Genomic DNA, 22,343 nt, shown 5'->3' on the forward strand with positions numbered 1-22,343 from the left:
CACCGGCGTTGATGGATCTGCCCGTTGACTTGCGAAGCGATCCCACGGCTTCAGACAGATATAGGCGTGGAGCATTTAAATCAATTTGCGGACACGCACGAGTAGTCGCGACGTGTATTTCCAGCGTTCTATAAAGGCGCTTCCTATCATCGATTTCAACCGAGTCCTTGAAAACACAGGATTTTTCACGATCATGAAACCAGACGATCAAGTAAAGAAGACCAAGAGCGACGAGTGATTTCGAGATTTTACCGATCGAATGACAAATAGTAATGGACTCAGGATTTTTTCATGATCGTTAGACTGCGAGTGTTTATGCAAATTGGGAGGGCTGTTGCGATAACGAGCAGCTTCCATTTTCTAGTAATTTTAGTAAGCCAACAAGAACCAGCTCAAAATCAATTAGAATCAAATCGCTTTTTGAGACGAGCTATAAATTCATAGTCGATATTCGTATCAATAAATAACATACTACAGAAAGTATCCTTTTATCAAATGCGATTGTCTTGAAAATTATTTACATCAAAAATATTGATTTAAACTTTCTCAGAAGATATCCCTTTCTTTTACAAAATTTCATGGATTTGTCATTTGTTGCTAAGAGTCTTATATCTCTGAATAGGTTTTCTCTTTCATCGACAGAGAAGAAAGACTTCGAAATTCTATCAACCAGTCGCCTTTTCATTTCCTTCTCTGTTTTTTATCCTTCTCCTTGTTCTATCTGTCTTATGCATATATCGTTGACCGGATGTGTAGAGCTGCTCATCAAAGTTCTCTTCTGACCTTACATGTGCGTCATCGAAGCAACCCTTTGTTCGAGAATATAATTAGCTCTACATACGAGCGTACGAAGCTCTTCCACCTACGGATTCGCTTGAAATCGAAGCGGACGATGGCATCGTCGAAGCGACATGTCGCAGCTTGTACTTTACTCGTTCTGGGAAAAAATTATGCTTTCGATTCTCTGCCACCTATTCGTAACATTCACACGCTCGAAAAGTACGAATTCTTTTAATTTTACTTTCTTCTATCAAACTATGAGATCGTTTATCATCGAGAAATCACTACTAAGTGATTCCCGTGGTTCCTTCCGAAGGGTTGAAAACATTCGACAAATAGTTGGATACAAAGTAAAAAAGAATGGAAGTAGAAGATTCATTAAGTATGTTTACTGTTTGCAATTGTATGTGTAAGTTACAAAGTATTGGTCGGGTGATAGAATAAACGAACCGCCAATTATTTTGATCATTGCCTTACATGGTAATTCCAGAAACTGGGACGGACTATAACTTTTCTTTGCCGAGCGAAGATTGAGAAAATTAGTCGAGGGGAACGTTGTACTATTTAACGAGTTCTATCTGTCTACGACTTTCTACAACTCGTGTCTGCGAGGTGTAACGGTAATCGATTGTTTTCGTCGTTCTACCACGAAATAATGGGAATATTAAAGTATGGTTATCTTCCAATTTAACGATTCCTTTGGTAGTCTTTATTTGAAAAAATTCCAACGAACATACAACACTCGATATAGTATTCAATATGTTGCGATTATGACAATGATTCTATACGTTCGACAGTAAATAACTTTATATCATATTGGATTCTTTATTCGCTCGTTCAAATACTTCATACGGCAGAGATGGATCTCGATTAAATACCCATACATCAGAGTATTCCAAATGCGCGAGCTTGTGTATATCAAACTGAGGCCCACAGAAACACAAAGTACACCGACTTTACGCTCGCCGTGCAATCAGCATCGAAACGGTAACACCGGTGAAACCATAAAAATTGGTCGCGTGCAGGCAACAGCGTGGACTTATTCGGCGGCCACGAAATGCGAATCGGCGTGCAATGTACACAGAGAACGTGGAGGGAGAGGCTCGGGTCCTTATTACCGATTCGCCGAAATCCGGCGTTGATCATAAATCAAAGAGGAGAGCCGTTTCTCTCGGTGTGCGAGGCGTCCGCTAACAGAGATCATTAGCGCGCCACCTCGAACCGGCTCCAAACCCAATCAGGGTCATCCGCTCGTGCTGGCGGCCGTCGATGAGAGAACGGCTCGCGTCTTCGACCCGATAAAAAATCCATCGCGATGAATTACGTCCAGGGCCAGGCCGGATCCTCGCACTGCCGGATCTTCCGTTTCCGAAATTTAAACGCCGGCAACCATCTGACCGTCTTCATCGAGATTCGAACGATACAGGACAGCGACGACGACGATGACGACGACAACGATGGTTCCAAGTCGTGAAGCTACGTCGACGAAGCCGTATCGATCACATTAAGGGATGTTTTTACAATAATTCCTGGCGCGCGCGCTGCCACACTGTTACGCGCACGTAAATGCTGGCCGTGCATCGACGTACACACGCGGATCGCTGCCAAGCCAGCTAGCCGCCATGTCTAATTATGTCGCATTGATTTTGTCATTAGCCACCCCTGCCGGCCGTTGTTGCCGGCGCGGCCTCGACGTCACAGCAAAAAGCATTTCCTATCGACGCTCGACGACGAAGCCAGACCGAGCGACTGGTTCTCCCGTCCCCCTTTTACAACCGAGTCCACGATGTTGCTTTGGTTTTTGAATCGCGGGTTCCGGATTGCGGGTATCCTCCAGAGGATGGTTAGGTGAAAGGTTCTGCTTCGTTACGGGGTGATTTCAAAGAGAATATAGAAGTAGGTGAGTTTTTTTTTTTGCTTTGCAGATAGCTAAGAAGAGATGGTATCGACAATGAAAGGCTTGACGTAGATAGAATAGATTTTTGGAAGAGATATTTCGTTCCCAGAGGTTATTTGAAGAAGTGTCTTGCGAAAAGTGTCTTCAGAACGATAGGTTTCGTTCTTGAAAATTAATAGAAACTTTTCAATGTTTTTGGTCGAATTAACGTGGACTTTGGTTAGGAAAATATACAATTACAGAAGACAGTGACAACGTTTTAATAATCCGTTTAATATCTTAGATAAATTTTATATGTATTTTCTAGAAACCTCGTGTCGTGGTATTTTGTACAATGGTTGATAGCGACATGTTTTGAACGTTGGAAAAGTTTACGGAGCTTTTAAAAGTAACTGTTTTAGTTTGAAATTTAAATTAAAATGTAGATAAGTCACAAATGTTTTATAAATGAACGCTTGAAGGAAGTTCGCATAGTAAGATCGGCGACTACATGTCTGATTTATAACTTTGTGAAAATACACTCTCTGTTTGTTACCGTCGACTAAAATCTAAAGAAGAAAAATGCACATCTTCTGTTAACAAAATACAGAGATTCCCTTAATACCTCAGAGGCATCATCGCCCAAACATTTCTCATAGATAAGATTCCTCAAAGCACAGAAATAGATATATCCAGTCTAAATATAGAAAATAATTCCAGATATAATTGCTCGTCTAGATTAATCTGCGATACCTTATCGTATCAGCCATCTTAGCTACTTACTCTGCTAACAATTGTCATAGTTTGGTCAATTCAATTTCACATTCCCGACGCCACATCAATCGAGCATTTTCCATCAGCATCCACGAACACGAAATTAGCATAGGTGTCTATTTTTACAATCTGGAACCTCGTCTGAGAGAAATCTGCCTAACCGGGGCTTATCTCGACACCGGTATTAATAAAACATCCAAAGAAACACGAAACGCGGCGTGCACGATAAAACCGACAGGCCGACTAATTCGAAATTACAATCGACCCACGCGACCTTATCGGGAGCATATCGACAGGAGGTGGCGTTTCGAGGATCGTGGCGGCTCTCCGTGTTGCTCTTTATCCCTCAGTTCCGCCTACGATCCGTGATCTCGCCGAGAGAAACGCGCATACAACTCGCGGGAATCTGCTTCTCTTATATTCAGGATCAGAACTTAATTGCGGGGGCGAGAGACGTTAACGGGGTTAATTGGTGGATTTGAGTCTGAACCGGATTGGTCGTGGGTTCGGTTTACTCGCTAGCGAACGACGAAAATTCGATGAAACGTAACAATTATGATTGGAGAAGATCGAGTCATGCGAAGTCGGGCGCGGATGATAGAGTAAGATAGGGTTATTTGAGTCAAGGTAAGCAATTTGTTCTGTAATTCGTTAAATTTGGTTGTATAGAATTTTTAAACAATTTACATTTGAAAATAGACTATTCGATTTCGTATCCTGTGGAGTAATAAACGATCAAACCTATCGTGATCATTGCAACGATCATCTAATTTCTCATCGTGAAAAGGAAAATTTGTTCGATCGATGCGAATATCCTTAGTTTTGATTACTATAACTCTGCGAGTTATTTCGTTCTTTATTTTATTAGATTTTATACAATACCTCCTGATCGACTTCTGGTTAACCATAGGATTATTCGAATGATTTTCTCCTTTTCGTGTCTTATCCTACTGAACCTAAAATACGTAACAGTTTTTCATTCCCTTTGATAATATTACACAAGGTAGAAAGTTTACGGTTGAATTTTAAGATGTTGAAGCTTAGGTGACTCGAATAATCCTATCTTTCTTACACGTGCGTGCGCGTGCGTGTTACGGTCGAGTTTCTCACGGTGCATTGGAAGGAAATTATAAGGGAATGGGTTAAACTCTGGGTTACCCCGCGGGGGTAACAGAGCAGCGAACCAGAAGATGAAGAGGAAGAACGAAGAAGAAGAAGACGAGAAAACGCAAAGGATAGAAAGAGGAGAGAGATGGAAGCGCGCATAGCTCGGAGGGGGCAAATCATACTTAATTGATATCACAAAGAGGCCCTGCTTGCGTTCACCACCTAACCCAACCTAACTTCATAATCGCCAGCTCGTCCGGCGGATTAAACGCCGCCCGAATCCATGTTGCACGTAAATTACGCGCGCCTCCTTCGTGCTCGCGCTCTGCCCTTCACTTATTACCGTTGTCTTCGAAAGCCTCTCGTAGTGGTTCTCTCCCATCGTTCTCCTCTTCGTCGTTCCACCCCCCGTTCCTTCGCGTTCATCCTCTCCCCTCCGCCATGTTTGCCCCTCTTCTCGATCGCCGGTCGTTTAGCGTTCGCCCGAGGAGGCATCTTGCTCTGCTACAACCGCGAATCGGCCATCGCGAATGCCACACCGCAGTTTCTTCTCTGTTCCTCTTTGGATGAAGCAATTGGAAAATCATTGATTAATCGACTAACGCTCGCCAGGCTTCGTCTTGCTTTCTTTTCTTTTTTTTTTTTTCTTCTCTTTCTCCATCGTCCTCGTCGTCGAGCAATGTAGTCGGCCGCGAGAGTCTGTAAGATAGGGTTCAACAGATCGATTCGTGATCTCGCAGTCGAGCAGAGTCGGAAAATGACTTCAATGATGGGATTATTGGCTGCTGGATAGTTTTAGATGTTGCGGCGATTCCGTTGCTGGATCGTAAACGTTTGATGGGTAACTTTCATGATAATTGGATGCTCGCTAGGCTCGTAGCTGGTTAATCATTTCGACGCGCGTCCCAGTCACGGGCATTTCAGTTAGGGTATTTTTCTCGTAGTTGATACAATTGATTTCTTCGTGTTTCTCCATGCATTTCTTCGCTCTTTCATCGTATGTGCCACTTTGGTGGTAGGTTTGAAAGTTTCGTTCAGGGACATTGGCAGATTTTCCCAATGAAAAGTCTTGGTGTGTTATGTATGTGTGTGTATATGTATACATATATGAATTTTATTTCCATCATATCGTTTCAATTAGATTTACTTGTCTCGTATTTAGGTACGTTAAGATATTCTAACGTTAAACTCCATATTCGTCCTGGTTTTTAAATTTCCTAACAATACGTTCGCGTAGAATATTCCTCCAGCTAACTAAAATCATAAAAACACGATTAATGATTCCAACCAATCGATATTCATATAAAACGCGCAGTCGTTTTTCTATTTATACTACCAGCAAACATAAACTCAATCCAACCACGTCCATAATTTCCCTTATAACTCCGCATAATCAACATTCATCGCCCACCGTAACTACACACTCCACCTTTCGCTATCATAAAATAATCTGGATAAAATTATGGTCTCGTAATTATAAACGGCTTAACGTGTTTCAAAGATTCCACTAGGAAAATCGAAGAACGTCTATGTCGTCTATACGACGTCCGGAAATCGTGGTCGCTCCGTTAGAATAGTTCGCGACGTTAATTGGCAGTTCGTCGAGGGAACCAGAACGAAGTTTTATCGAGCAACGACGATCGTCTCGCGTGGATGCGTTCCGCGTTCGTGCAACGCGTCTCGTGTTGCTCGAGCTTGCGTTTCAAGCATTCGATAGGCCTTATCGGCGCGCTGGTACGCGCGTAGCAAACTGAAAGCGGCCGGTGTAATAACGACAATAATGAAAGGTGCACGAGGTTTGATCGAGAGTCGCCGTGTTGCGTTTAACGATCGATATCGTTAAACGGATTCCAAGCCGTATTTTGCTAGGATTTCTCAACATTGCCTCTTAAATCTGCATAAATAACGAACGTTGCCGTAGGAAATGTGCTCTGGTTCGTAAGAATATTTAGAAGAGTAGGCGTGGAATAAACGCTTTATTCTGTTCGTGGAATAGGTGTACACAGGCTCGCGAAAGTATTTCAATACTTGTAGACACGTTATTGTTAGCTATACGAAACATTTTGAAATTTCATTCGCGCTATTATGAAACCCAATGATGATTACATTGGTTAAATCTGAAACAAATCTGGAGATGTATTTTGTTTAAATTGCGAGATATTTGGAACAGCTGTATGTATACTTCGTAGAGATCGGAAAAGTGTTTCATCCATTAGGTTGATAATCTTCGATATTCGGCAGAACAATATTTGACACTTGTCCGTATCACCGAATTAAAACCCGATCGTCGAATTGATAGAGTCAAACGTGTGAACCTCTGACGAAGCTACAGCAACTGGCTAGTAGAATATACTCGTGAATCATGGGAATATATTCCTGAAAAGGAAACGGTTTACACCCGGAAGTCTGGCTCTTGATAATAACGATAATGATAAGTACGACACTTAAGCATAAAAATCTCAAACTTCTGACGTCGAACGTAACATTCGACGGACGTTTCTACCTGTCTGTTTCCTAACCGCAATACCTTATAATCATAGCTTTTGTTCGCAGCTTTTCTTAATTCGCGGCCTTTAATTCCAGACAGACGTTCCGCGTTAACGCACGCGCGCACCGCTCACGCTCCACCTTTTCTGTCCATTGAATTTCCGCGCGGAAGCTCGCAGAAGAAGCGAGAAGGGCCCCCGGTCTTCCCCTCTCGCGGTGGCACGCAAACTCGCCTGAGAAATAAGCAGGCACGATATTCAATAAATAACGAGACGCGTACGAGATAATTGGGTAGCCATAATTGCGCGCATCTTGCGTATTTCGTGCCTGGTCGAAACGCGCGACCGATCGTCATGTGGGCCCCGTAGGGTCCCTTCGATTCTTCCTACCTACCGTCGGACCGACACAAAAGGGACTTTCGCGTGATGAGACGCGCATATCGGTTCGGTTTCCGGTGAAACGGCGCGACAAACAAAAGCCCTGCTGCCTCGAATTCGCGGTCGTTCCCCGAATGTTTAACTCTCTCTCTCTCTCTCTCTCTTTCTCTCTCTTTCGCTGTCTTTCTTTCTCTCTCTCTTTTTCTCTTATACTTAGTCGGTTTTCAAGAGTTCGTGTTCTCTTCCCCTTCCGTCATTGAGTGCGAACTCATCAACCACCTGTGCTCATTCTCCACTTTCTCCCGAGCGACGATTATATTCCGCGTATTATTTGCTCGTTTCGCATTTTGGCGTCCACCGATTGTCTTTCCGCGTGAAGGGTCGTCCACGGAACACGAAATCGACGCGATTCTTTCGTTTCACACGGATAGTGGAAATTTTCCGTTCAAATGTGATTATAATTCCTCGGAGTAACTTACGTCGCGTCTCGTCAGTTTAGTTAACACATTGGCAAATTTAGATTGAAATATACTAGGGCATAATATTTAATTTTTGCAAAATATTATACCTTAAATATCACGTTATATCGTAAATATTATATTTGTATTGTTATTTATATTTTTATATCGTACAATCTAAAACTTTTTCCCTTACACCTAAAATTATGAAATATCTTATTGGACAAGATAAAAATCCTTACGATTCCAAGATTAATTCATCGTCCGATCGATTAGAACTTGATTATACGTCGGAAATATCTTAGATCTTTCACATGTTACTGGAACGCGGTTCGGAGATAGAGATCGGTGATTTTGTGCCTGTTGGAATCTCTGATGAAGTTGCCCGGGATGATAGTGGAACGTTGAAAGAATATTTTGAAAGGATACCACTTATACCTGGGAGCTTGGAGGTATGGTGGTATCGCCAGTGAAATCCCATGAAAACCTCAAATAACGTAAAAGATATGAATCTACGTAACTGTTTCCGTATTTTAATAGTGCGCTCGTGAGTAAATAGGATTATAGGAATAGTTCTCTTTGCATGAATTTTAAAAAGAGCTTTTATGTCTTTATTTCAGAACCGTTTAAATGTACGTTTGACACGAAAATTGTTTCACGTATGTCACGTCATATCTTTTACGATATTCGAAGCTCTTTATTATAAAGAATTATAATCACACGCGAACAACAATGTGTCATTTGCAGCTGTATATTATATCTTTCAACCCATAATTTAAAAATGTTTCGTAGAGAGAACGTTTAACTAACTAAATTTTATATACATTTTTGCAAAATTGCAATTTAACTTATTACGATCTATCTCGCGAAATATCGAACTTCTGTAAGTGCAAATTGTTTAGTTCGAAAGAAACACGATTTTACCAACGAGTTGCGTCAACCGTTGTGATATCGTATCTGTTATTAGTCGGACGAAAATTACTCTGACTTTGCTACAAGTTGGAGCAACCTTCGTCGCTGGTCGATAGGTAGACCGTAATCAAATTCATCGATCGTATTAGTGGCAACAATATTTCGCGGAAGAGGCAGCTTGTTGTGTCGTTGAAGGAAAGGTGGAATCGATATATCGGCTTTGTTTAATGAATCCTCCTAGAAATACGTAGTCATCCACAGTGTTCGTCACGCCATCAAATCCATTCGACGCGTTTCCTCCCTTCCTCAGTGGTTTTCAAACGCCTTTTCTAAAACATGTTCTAATTTTTACGTGGCCACTCAATTCTACGCGACATCGCCACGTAAAAATTCGTGTAAACGTAATTTGTTATCGAGAAATTTTTATTTCTACGTTTTCTAGTTTCCAAACGTTTCAGATTTAAGAAAGCCTATGGATTAGTCAGTCGACGAAATTCTAAATACTCGAAACTACATCAAATTACACATTAAGTGTTTATAGAATTTAATTTACAAATTTCTTTGCGAATATTCAAGATTGACAGGCAATTTAAGAAGCTAATCTACAATATTTGAATTGCCAAATTGAAATAAGTGTCATCGACGGATACTCAAATTAGTCATACTTGAAATTATTAAGCATTCAAAATCACTCGTTCAATTTTTATATACAAAAATTCACAAACTTTTCTGTAAATATCCGATATTTCAACCCTCGAATAGGGAGCAAAATTTCAAAAAAGCTCGCTTGAAAACCGCTACGTTGCTTAAACGCCTACTCATCGAGACGATCATTCTCGCTAGAATTGAACGTGTTTCCAATCTGTTTCTCGTACGAAATTTCTCTCAGGCGGTTAAACAATTAACTTATTCCGCGTTCTGAGCTGCGACTTGGCGAGAAATTCTGAGATATCGAGGCTTTATTAACGCGAATCGGCGGAACAACCGTGCGCCATCGAGAATTCGCATGCTGGCGTAGCAGTTAAGATGTTATCGTATAATGAAAGACCATGGTCCGAGGAAAGAGCGAAGTTTTATATTGAGATCTAGCCCTGGTCAAGAAGTCAGCCTTGACGTCTTTCGATTTCTAACTTCGTCCAAAATGGATGATAAATTAACTAGAAATAGGTAACACGGGGCAGGTGATGTCAGATTGGCAGATGTTTTTGGTTACACAACAGTTCCGGCCCTAATCTAACCGGCAACGGTATTACGCTCGTTTCATTTTTTTACTTATACACACCTACACTGCTGTACTAACGGTTACGGTTTTAACTTACCGCGTATTTCTTCACATTTCACTGGATTTTCGTTAGATATCGTGCGAATTGTTTAGAAGCTAGACCGATCGAATTTATAAAATGAAAAGTAGAGAAGAGCGATGATATTTTTATTTATTCGAGTGATGGTATTTACGAATTGTTTGTACGAATTCTTGTAAAATATCATTTCAGATGTAGGGTTTATTTTATATGACTTTGTTTGTGGACAAATAGTTTTTATAATCGAAGTTCACGTTCGGATAAAAATTTTGTTGTCGCAGTAGAGCACTAAATATGTAGCTGGTTAATGAGATTGGGAAATTTAGAGGAAGTAAAGTCGATCTCTAAAAGCCACTGTCATATCTCATGCGTCGATCCTCTCTAATTGCGTGATGCATTATGAAAAGGAAATAATCACTGTGAATAATATTCACAAATTAGTCACGTACTTTGTTTGAACGAATTTTTCCAACTCTGTCATAATTCGACCATTAATAGAAAATTATAACGTCGTGTAAATGTGTCATTAAATAAGAATATAACACATACGCAAGAGCAGCTACGTTATCTTTACGAAATATTTGTAACCCTCGCTGTTACCATGTTAGCCGTTCGGAATGCAACTTTTTAACAGCAAGATCCAACTGGCTGATCAAGCGAGCATTAACGTACTATCTGCTTGTTACACGTTGTACAAACGTGGCATAACGTGGTCACGCAACGACCGTGATATCTGTTTCAACCGTCTGAGAAACGACACGTCAACCTTCATGTAAAAATCTTTATCTTTTCCAATTCAAACCCCGCTCTTATCTATTGTACACGTTCCAAAGGAAACCAATTCCCAGGACGAGCAAAAATACCACGCTATAACTTCCTAAATTATGAACAAAACGAGGAACAAACGAGTCGAGACCAATTGATAGATAGCATAGTGGAATAAGATTAAGTCATGTTCACAGAAACGCACGTTACTCCGCGATAAATAGCGTACACCCCGCAGCGTGCTCGAATCACTTTCCACGTAAACACGTAAATTGAGCATCAATCCGAAATAATTGATCGCGAGAGAGTGGGAGTGGAGAGGGGGAATTAGCAATTGGCGGTGTTTCGGCGCGGAAAAACTCGACAAACGGTGCTGACCACCGCGATTTGCCTGGCGATCGATCGACGATAATCCGAGGAAATGATCGCCTGCCGCGGCTCACGCATTAGAAAACTGGTACCTAACCTATGGTCACTGGATTATGGAGTTTGCACCGCGGAATTATAACTGCGCTGATAGCATAGGAAAACGTGGAACAAGACTGAGAGTAACGAGGAAAGAGAGACGAGGATAGAAAGATCGTATAATGCATCTATGTATCACGATGTCCAGCGGCGTGTCTGGAACGAACGAGAGAGGAGAAGGTAGTTGCTACGGGACGAAGAGGGGAAAAGAATTTCTCTAGGTAGCCTCCGCGAGGATCGCAAAGATTCCTGATTCAGTCACGCCGCGATACACCCCCACACGCGCGGCCGCATAAATCCGCGTACACTACGCCCCTCTCCCCTTTAATCCGTTAGATTCTACGAATACTCGCGGCCGTCTTTTGAACCGCGATCACCGAGACCGCGTAATTGGGATTGGATGATTAGACGCATGCTCGTTGCCTCGAGCAATCCACGCGTGTAATCTCGAATCCACGTAGACACTACGGCATAGTGATACTTCCGAAGGCGATATCTCACGGTGATCCTCGGCATCGCGAGATCTACGTGTCCTCGAAATTCGAATGGCAGGATAGAACAGTAGAAGCTTTTATAGATACATACGTGACTTTATGGATTTATGCGTGTTTCCGTTTGTTTGCCATGACGGTGAGATTGTCCCTTTATTGCTAGAAATAGGGGAGAATCTAGGACAGGCTAGAAAAGGAGCGTTTTTAATCGTACAACAGCGACCATTCATGGATAGTTGATTTCTTTCCGTTATGTTTCTCGTTGTACGGCTGTACGAAAGTTAAAGAGAGACGTCGATATTCAATCGATAGATAAGATTGGTCGACGCTTAGTTGTAAATACAGCTGGGTCCACGACGAGGGTTCAGGTAATCCGAACATAGGACGCCTTGTGTCGCCATGGCGAGTCTCCTTCCGCTTTGTATACCCGGCATCGCAGCCTTGATCCTCTGTACACGCAGCTTGCCGACGTTTTCTACGTATTTCGCTATCTTTCCACTGTCCTTTAGACCGCCTCTGTTTGCTCGGATTAACCGACTAGACCATCTAGTAATGTTCCTCCGCGAAATCATTCTTTGTTGGGACTGCGAGCTAGATTCTTGTACATCCGGTCAGGACCAAACACCTGGTATTAATTTAGAATTACGAAAATAAAACACGCTAAATCTATACTTTAATAATATTCTAATATAATACTACTTTTATAGGTATAATGTAAGAAGTTATTTGTCTATATCATAGAAAAACTTAATAACGGATTAAATTCGACGATATCTTACTAAACATAAAATTCTATTCTTTGGTATAGGTACGACCTGGGGTTGTGTCGGGGTAGCTAGCAAAGAAGCATCTGTCGGCGGTGGAGAACAGATTAGGACGGGTAGAGAGAGAACGAAGGGGGTGGGGAGTACGACATACGGTAGGAGAAGAAGAAGAAGAGGAAGTCGAGAGAGTGTAGGCGCAGGCGCCGTAGGTGATGTGAGGCTGGCGCCCGCCTCACGTTTGGGGTGATGCCCTCCAGTGAGCCTCATCCCCCCCAGTACCACCTTCAGCATCACAACATTCCTCCCTCGCATCTTCAACAGCACACGTCGACCGCGATCGGGCAACATCAGCTCTACCAGCAGCTGGTGGCGGCCCATCAACAGCAGCAACAGCACCAGCACCAGCACCAGCAGCAGAGACAGCAGCAACACGGCGGGCCCTTTCAAAATTCCACGTACACGCAGCAAAAGCAGGAGATGAGCCCGGAGGAGGAGGGGGGTCGAGGGGGCGGGTCCCCCCCGGCAGCAGGGGCTGCGTTACATCAGCCCCATCACCCCCGGACAGCCAGTCCACCCTCGGGCACAGAACCCTGCACCCGTGATGCCATACCGACGCCTACACCGATCGCGGATACTACAACAACCACCACCACAACCACTATGACCATGCAGTCGCAGGGCCAACAACAGCAACAGCAAGAACAACAAGGTCCAAGCCCTAGTCCGAGTCCAACGGGAGGTGATGTGGAGAAGTTCGACGGGAAGATCGTCTACAATCCGGACGGTTCGGCGTATATTATCGAGGGAGAGAGTGAACTCAGCGAAGATGATTCGTTACCTGACGGTTGCATCGTAGATGGGCGCGGTGTCTCGGTTCCTCATTCGTTGGTATTTCCCCAAATCGCGAGCGCGTACTACGTTTCGAGACTGTACGCGCATCAGGCGTATCAGCAGCAACAACAGCAGCAACAACAACGTTCGGTGGCGCAGCAGCACAATCCCGATCTTCCTGTGATGCACAGCTATCGGGTGATAAGTTACAGAAGCGCGGAGGGTAGCAAACAACCACCTCCTCCACCTACAGCACCACCACCTCCAGCAGCCTCGGTCCCCGTCAAACCTATTCTAATGTGTTTCATATGCAAGCTCAGTTTCGGCTACGCGAAGAGTTTCGTGGCACACGCTCAGGGTGAACATCAGCTTACCTTGATGGAAGACGAGCGACAGGTACTCTCCCATTCGACCGCGTCGGCGATCATTCAAGCCGTGGGCAGAGGCAAGCAACCGTTGGTCAGCTTTCTCGAACCAGTGACGAGTTCCACTTGTCCGCAACCATCGCCTGCGCAGATGCAGAACCAACAACAGCAGCAACGTACTGAGTCCACCGATCACGAAACGCCGACCACGACCAGTACGCCTGCCAGCACTCCCGGAGTACCGAGTAGTCCCCAGCAGCAACAACAGCAGCAACCACAGAGGCCGTCACCTAGCACACCCACCACTCCTACTTCCCATTCTAATCATCCTCTCGCGTACAATCATCAACAAACGCAGCAGCATCAGTGGACCGGCGCCCAGGTGAGCGCCGCTTCCTGGGCCAAAGCACCTGACGCTGCCGGCATACACTACACGTCACCACCGCCACCTGCTTCGTCGACGAAGGGCTCGCCATCATCGTACGCCGCGTTGACCCAGCAACCACCGAATTTCCTCACAGGCACGACCATCGGTGTCTGCCCCGAGCACATGCAAGGAAGACCGAGCGGAGTCGAGTGCCCTAAATGCGAACTGATTCTATCCAGCACCAGACTGGCGGGTCCGCCTGGAAGCCTGGCTGGAATTCACAGTAGAAACTCGTGCAAAACGCTCAAGTGTCCGAAATGCAATTGGCACTACAAGTACCAAGAAACTTTGGAAATCCACATGAAGGAGAAACATCCCGAAAGTGAAACCTCCTGCATCTACTGCATCGCCGGACAACCACACCCTAGGTTAGCACGTGGCGAGACATATACTTGCGGTTACAAGCCCTACAGATGCGAAGTGTGCAACTATTCTACCACGACCAAGGGCAATCTCAGTATTCACATGCAGAGCGACAAACATTTGAATAACATGCAGGAGCTGCAGCAGGGCGGAGGCGGTGCCTCGGCAGCGAGCAATCCATCGTCCTCGCAGGATGCACCGATGCCAACGAGAAGTCCGCACCACCAACAGAACCATAGTCCGCACATTGCTGGTCAGGCCGGGAACCAAGGGAAACCGAAGCCAACATTTCGCTGTGACGTCTGTAACTACGAAACGAATGTCGCCCGGAACCTAAGGATACACATGACTAGCGAGAAGCATACGCACAATATGCTGGTCCTGCAGCAGAACGTGAAGCACATGCAGACCCTGTCCGCGCTCCAGTCTCACCACCAACAGGCACAACATCACCATCAACAAGCGCAACAGCAACATCAACAGCAACTCGAGCAGCTACTTCATTTAGGTGGCCTGGATAAGCCTCAGCACGCGGAGGCGGCTCTCGCGGACATGGCTTACAATCAGGCTTTGCTGATCCAGATGATGACGGGTGGTCAATTGCCACCGCAGCTGCCACCAGAAATTATGGGTGGCATGGCTAGTATGGGAGCCATGGGCAACCTCGGTGGCGACGTTGGTTTGTCACCAGACAGCATGGATCCACCGCCCGAACCGGCTGATCCTGATCCTTCTCATCTGTATCATTGCTGCGTGTGCAATAATTTCGCCACCGATTCCTTGGAAGCTCTTGGCCACCATTTAGCAGTGGACAGAACGAGGACACGAGAGGGAGAAATCCTTGCGCTTGTAGCTGGCCACTTCGTTTGCAAACTTTGTTCCTACAAAACCAACCTGAAGGCTAACTTCCAATTGCACTGCAAGACAGACAAGCATCTCCAACGTTTGCAGCATGTAAACCATGTGAAAGAGGGCGGGCTTCGAAACGAATGGAAGTTGAAGTACCTGGCCTCGCCCACGAGCGCCGCGCAATTACGTTGTCACGCGTGCGACTATTACACGAACAGCGCTCACAAATTGGCCCTGCATGCCGCGTCACCCAGGCACGAGGCTGCAGCCCTACTTCTTCGTCACCTGCTCGAGGCCAGTGCCAACGTACCATCCCAAGCGAAGTTGTACCATTGCGCTTTGTGTGGCTTCAGCGCGAGACACAGATTGCCTCTGTTGCAACATGTTCGATCACTCAGACATCTTCAAATGGAGCAGTTGCACCAACTTCACAGACGAAGCGGTATTCAAGGGAACGAGACACCGCACACTGACATCGGGGATGTTTTCCAAGTTATGAGCGACCCGGATGCTCCACCTGCGCAACAGCCCAGTCCCACCATGCCAACTACACCGAATGCTACCAGTGCCAACAATGGTGAGTGGAAAGACTTTTTATAGATAAGGTAGAATTACTTAGTGAAAAGCATTGTCCTAGACAGCGAATTTCTATGCATCTACGGAAAATTGAAATAGGGAAAAATATTTGAAGCATTCAGAGATAAAGTATTCATTATAATATTTATTAGATGAAATAAATTTCGATTCATGTTCCATTTTTTTTAGTTACTTTGGTAAAAGTATCAAATTGCATAAACATTCGCAGTCTTGTTATTATATAATTGCTTCTTGCCTTTATTTAACTATGTATATGCTTTGATTTGAATCGTGGTACCGCTAAAATGACGTGAAGTATTCGATGTTACATTTGTTAAGAAAAAGAACGTGTGTTTCTTAATTTATAATGAAAGAAATCGTAGTATGGAACCTGGAAGATTTAGAAACGCAGGTTTTATGGATTTGTCATTAAAACAGTGTGAAGTATTCAGAATTATATTTATTGAGAAAAGAATATTGCCAGTGTTAAATCCATAAGAGAAGGGACAGTGTCAAACATGGTCAGTCACACAAAATCTTACAGAGTTTTAGGTCTTTGGAGCGGTTTAGATTCTTAAGATCGATCGATATAAATTATTTTACGGAGAAGACGGAATCATCGTATTATTCAATCATAATATTATAGAAGAATAATAATTGAGAATAATTATTTTACGATATCATTAAATTATTTTCTGATGTAAAATCAATTTAGATATACAGTACTCAATCTATCTATTCCTGCGTCGTAATTATTTTCACCGAATACATTTACCTTCGCTTATCCTTAAACAGCTACATGAAACATAATGTTTGTTCTGAAATATTTTTATCGTAATACGATTTAAATACGATCAACTTATTAAGAAAGGAAATGCTACAAGAAAACAGTAATCGATTACAAAGGCATTCGATTTAAATACGATTAAAATCTGACTAACTAACTAAAAGCAGAATGTTTACAAGAACGTTGAATCATATTTTTCATCTGAAAGAACGTATGAAAATAGAACTCACATCTGTTAAATCGTTTTTAAACGAATAAATTTGCAGAAGATTAGCGTGTCGCTCGTGAAGATTACCTCTTTTAATGAATTCAATATTTTCATCGATTATCGCGCAATTAACATGCTATTGCGGTAATTCTGCATGGCATATGGCGATGCCGTGTGCTTCGACACGCACAATGTCGAGTGTTATTATATCGACGACCTGTACTTATATAAATGTACGAGAAGGTATACCGCAACGTGCTATTCGAACTATTACTACTCCAGAACTTCCAGAGTTCCTCCCATTTTGTCACTGTTATCACAGTATTACAACTCTGACAAATGTTTCATTATCTTCAAGAAATAGACTATCCCCCTATAGATCTACAATACTTTCATCATTTTTTCGTTAGAAATACACGATATCGATTTATTCTTTAGCCCTTAATTTTCTAGATTCTGTCGTTTCTTATTATTATTCTAAAGCTTGATTGCTTTCTCTAAGCTCTTTCATACGGCAGTAAAATTTCATATGCAATTTTTAGTGGGCCAAGATCAATTTTCCCTAGTAGAAAACGCTTTGATTATTTTCAGAACAAATACACTGTCGGCCATAAATATTAGGTCATTTACTTGTTACGTTCATTTGAAACCTCTAACATAAATATTTTACTTCGTCTAATCGTACGATGTAATGATAATACGATGACTAAAAAATAAAAGTAGCGGAATCCATTCGAATTTGTATTAAATATCGTCAGTTCCTATACCCGACACACAGATATATTATATTATTATCTGTATTCTCCAAATTTTCCATTTCGATGTGACATTCTTCAAAGTTTCTATACTTTCATATTCTTCCTATATTCTGCAAAATTTCTCGTCTGAAAGGACACGAAATCGCGCGAAGGATTTTTATTCATGAACTGCAGCATCGTGTACAAAGCGAAACCCAGCAGCACGCGTTGCATCGTCGCGTTTTGCCTTCGCAACTGACGCCTGTTCGATGTAAATGCGGTTTTGGACAATGGCAGACCACGCGAATAGGCGGTCTTCCCTTTATTTTGGAGGAACGACCCATCGATAATTTCGCGTCGGCAATCTATAATTTCAAGCGGTATTGTTATACGGACAAGGAAGCATCTGCGATGTCTGCGCACCACCGTAGCTCTCCCTCGATACTTTTCGTTGTTACCAAAACTCTTTAACGTTACATTAATTTTCATCGATTGTCCCGCTCTAGGGACAAGGCTGTTGCCTCTCTACGTATATCCATTATGACGAGATTATACCACTGAGTCATAAGCTTCATCGGTAATTTGATTTCTCAGCGCTTGGTAGGAAATTGGTTCTTTACAAACGATTAGAAATTTGTGAGAATTTCTTTTCTTTTTTAATTGATTGTTTTCTTTTAAATAATTCGTGGGCATTTTTCCATTGATTATTAATTGATTGCTCACAGTCCCATTGACCGCTACGATGGATTTTAGCAATTCGATCGAAATTTATTAGCGTTGGTTGAATGTTAGAATTTTTGGAAGCGATTGGTTTAAATTTTTATCGAAATATATTAATTGTTTTGCACGTTTGTCGTTGTGTATATAACTATATAGGAATAGATGTTTTGTTACAATCGTTTCTATATTGACAATCGTGGGTTGCTCTCATTATTCGATAATTTATTACAAATTATATCAGTTGATTGAAGGATACATCTCGATTATGAGATATCTAATATAAAGTTAGAATAAAAGAACAGAATTCGATTTTAACGAAATGTAACATCGAACAACGAAATCGAACGTCACAGGACGAAATGCTTTCGCTGCCGTTCAACGTAATTTACTTTCTCTCACAACATTATCGACTCATGCCTCTGTTCGCATGCAGCTGCAAGATTAATGGTTATTTTTTCGGCTGTTAAGATTTTTGATGTCGATCGACGATTTATCGACGCCTTAATAGAAAGGGGGAATTACAGGTTCGCGTTATCGGCCGATAGTAATCGTGATATTAAGGCACAAGAATTTATGTTGCACGAATCAAAACTGTTAACATTAATGCGGCCCAATTGCACGGTGTGTAACCATCGTGATTTCCGGTTTTCACTGTTCGGAAATTTTGATGCTTTGCATTAAAACACCTCCAAAATTAAAATTAAAGTACATATTTAAAATAAAAGAGGCGAGTTTGCTGAAAGGAAGGTTCTTCGGGTTCTAACAAAGTTTCTATACTACTTATCTAACTATATCTTACTAGATAATAGTAGCCCAACTATGATTAACTGTCTGCTGAATCATTTATTACCGTTGATTTATTTCGTAAATATAAAGGCCTCTGTATACGATTATTAATTTAAACTAATTCTATTTAGAAAAATCATTTTATCAACGATCAGATCAGCAGCACACCAGTTAAGAATTTATCTTTCTCGCGCTGTCGATATAATAATACCGTTCACGCGACGAAAAATATCTTAAGCTCGACGAGACTGCTCGATCACCAAGCGAATCCTTGTTACTGTTTCTTTTACAGAACGACGAGAGGAAGGTAGCGACTGCGGCAGCGAGGTGAAACAGGAGCCGGATAACGATCAGGAGCCGGAACAAGAGCCGGAGAACGAGCACGAGGAAGTCACCTGCCCGTATTGCACTTATCAGCCGACGTCGCGCGAAGAATTGAGGCAACATTTGCAAGTGGCTCATGTCCAGGATGCCGAGGACAAAGCGGAGGCCGTAAAGGAAGAGTCGCCGCCTGAATTGTTGTGCCCGCTGTGTCAGGATGGTTTCAAAGAGCGTTCCGCGCTCGAGAAACACGTGATGCAAATACACTCGGTTAACGCGGACGGCTTACAACGACTGCTGTTACTGGTGGACCAGAGCCATTGGCTGAACAACAATCCGCGAAACACTTCGACTCCAGCCGTAACCATGCCGACTTCACCGACAACCACCACGAAACAGCCGCAGGAGGAGGATTTGAGCGAACGTGGAGCTAACGAGGAGATCGAGGAGCTCACCAGATGCACTGTCTGCGGACGCGTGTGCCGCTCGTTGGAAGAACTACAGCAACATCACAGGGAAACTCACCCAGCTACTACACCCACTCTCGCCGTTAGCGAGAAGCACGTTTACAAGTATCGATGCGGACAGTGTAGTCTCGCGTTCAAGACTCTGGAAAAGCTGCAACAACACTCGCAGTATCATGCGATCCGGGATGCGACAAAATGCGCTCTCTGTGGACGATCGTTTCGCTCGGTCCAGGCTCTCCAAAGACACCTGGAGTCTGCTCACGCGGATCTACACGAAGACGAACTCGCGCAGTACAAGCAGAGCCTGCTGCACGCTCATCCGTTGCTTCAAGCTCTCACGGAGGAAGCTCTTCGCAGACAGGGGAATTTGGTTGGAGAACAGAATATCGAGGATGATGCCAGCAAGGCGGAGGAGGAAGAGAGCGATGCAAGCGACTCATCACCATTACACAAAGAGCAACGTCTTTTAGAAGATTATTTGAATAGTCAAACAGTGGCTGAGGACTCGTATCACGATCCGGGAAGAAAGTTCAAATGTCATCGCTGTAAAGTTGCGTTTACCAGGCAGAGTTACTTGACTGGACACAACAAGACGCTGTTGCACCGCAAAGGGGAAAAGATGTCCTATCCCATGGAGAAGTATCTGGATCCTAATAGACCGTATAAGTGCGACGTTTGCAAGGAGAGTTTTACCCAGAAGAATATTCTGTTAGTTCATTACAACAGCGTGAGCCATCTACATAAGTTGAAGAGAGCAATGCAAGAGCAGGGTAACAACAACACACTGATCTCTGTGGTACCGCCTGCTAGTCCTACGGAATCCCCTGATTCTCAGCAAGACCAGGACAAGAAACCTTACAAGTGCAACATTTGTAAGGTAGCTTACTCACAAGGCAGTACTTTGGACATTCACATGAGGAGCGTTCTGCACCAGACTAGGGCCAGTAAATTGCCAGACCTCGCCGCCAGTGGTCAGTTGGATCTTGCACGTCCATTGATCGAACAGCCTCCGCCAAGCAGCCCAAATAGTCCACCGGTTAACACCAGCACCTCTGGAAACAGCGCAACAATGTTGTCATGCCCTCGATGCAGTGCTCTTTTTGTCAATCAGGAGCAGCTTGCCACTCACCAACAGCTCTACTGTATATTTAGCAATCCATTGGCGTTATTTCAACAACTAGCTGCATCTCAACAGCTCGCATCATCCACACCAGCGAAAACTCCACCTCCTTCATCTACAACACCTGGTCCACAACAACACATGCAGCAGAGTACACATTCTTCGCAAACAACGCAAGATATTTTGTCTCAGCCTCGTCACAAGACGTCGCAAATGTACAAGCATCTTCTAGAAAGTTTCGGTTTCGATCTGGTTATGCAATTCAATGAAAACCACCAAAGACGTCAGCGTAAAGAAGAAGAAGCTGCTGCGGCGCTCCAAGCTCAGCAAGAACAACAGAAGCAGGAGCAACAGAAACAGGCGCTAGCTGCTCAAGCTGCTCGTGAACGAGAGGAAGAAGCTGAAGAACATACTGATGATGACGTTATACCAGAACTGACTAGAAGCACCTGTCAGCATTGCAACAAGGAATTTAGTAGCGTTTGGGTGTTGAAAGCTCATTGCGAAGAAGTACACCGTGATCTGGTGCCACGCGAATTCTTAGAGAAATATGCTCAGCAATTTAAATGTGAATACGAGAAGAAGAGCGTTGTAGTGACTGTTGCAACGTCTTCTTCTACGTCGTCCGGACCTAGAAGCTCGACACCAGCTTCTAGCCAACCGCAAGATCTCTCCTCGGATAAAGAACAACGTGAAAAAGAGAAAGAGGAGGTTAATGAGAACAAAGATCGTGTCAGTAAGACTCCAGAGGCTACTTCTACTACCCCAGCAACAACTCCAGCATTAAGCAATACGCCAGTATCGAGTACAGATTCTACGACTCCAACTGTACTGCCGACAAATCCTCAGCATCATATTCAACAACAACAGCAACAGCAACAGCAGCAGCAGCAGCAGCAACAACAACAACAACAGCATGCACAATTGACTCTTGCGCAACAGATGACCGAAATGCAAGCTGCTTTAAACGCTATGGCTGCGTCTCAACTGCAGCAGCATTTCCAACAATATCCTGGATTGGTGATGGGTATGATGGGTTTACCGCTTGGAATACCTGCCTTGGCTGCTATGAATTTACAACCACCTTTGGTACCGATGATGCTACCACCACCGCCGTACGATGGAACAGCTACCGGATATCCGCCTATCAATGCTCAAGCTGACCTCTTGACCAAGCAACATCTCGCCCTGCAACAACAGCAAGTAGCAGCCGTGAGTAGCTTTATGAT

At 43.5% G+C, this 22,343-nt stretch overlaps 1 protein-coding gene across 7 annotated transcripts in view; it reads left to right on the forward strand.

The window, feature by feature from the left end:
- Positions 1-22,343, forward strand: part of LOC100650490 (zinc finger homeobox protein 3) — a 403,793-nt gene that overhangs the window by 256,215 nt on the left and 125,235 nt on the right. For all 7 annotated transcript variants that reach the window (XM_048410380.1, XM_048410379.1, XM_048410378.1 and 4 more), the window contains 2 exons: positions 12,602-15,969; positions 19,499-22,326. In XM_048410380.1, the coding sequence (XP_048266337.1) occupies positions 12,804-15,969; positions 19,499-22,326 (5,994 nt within the window). In that variant the 5' untranslated portion in view covers positions 12,602-12,803. The remainder of the gene's footprint in view (positions 1-12,601; positions 15,970-19,498; positions 22,327-22,343) is intronic.

Source organism: Bombus terrestris, chromosome 11 (assembly GCF_910591885.1).
Source record: "Bombus terrestris chromosome 11, iyBomTerr1.2, whole genome shotgun sequence".
Classification (NCBI taxonomy): Eukaryota; Metazoa; Arthropoda; class Insecta; order Hymenoptera; family Apidae; genus Bombus; species Bombus terrestris.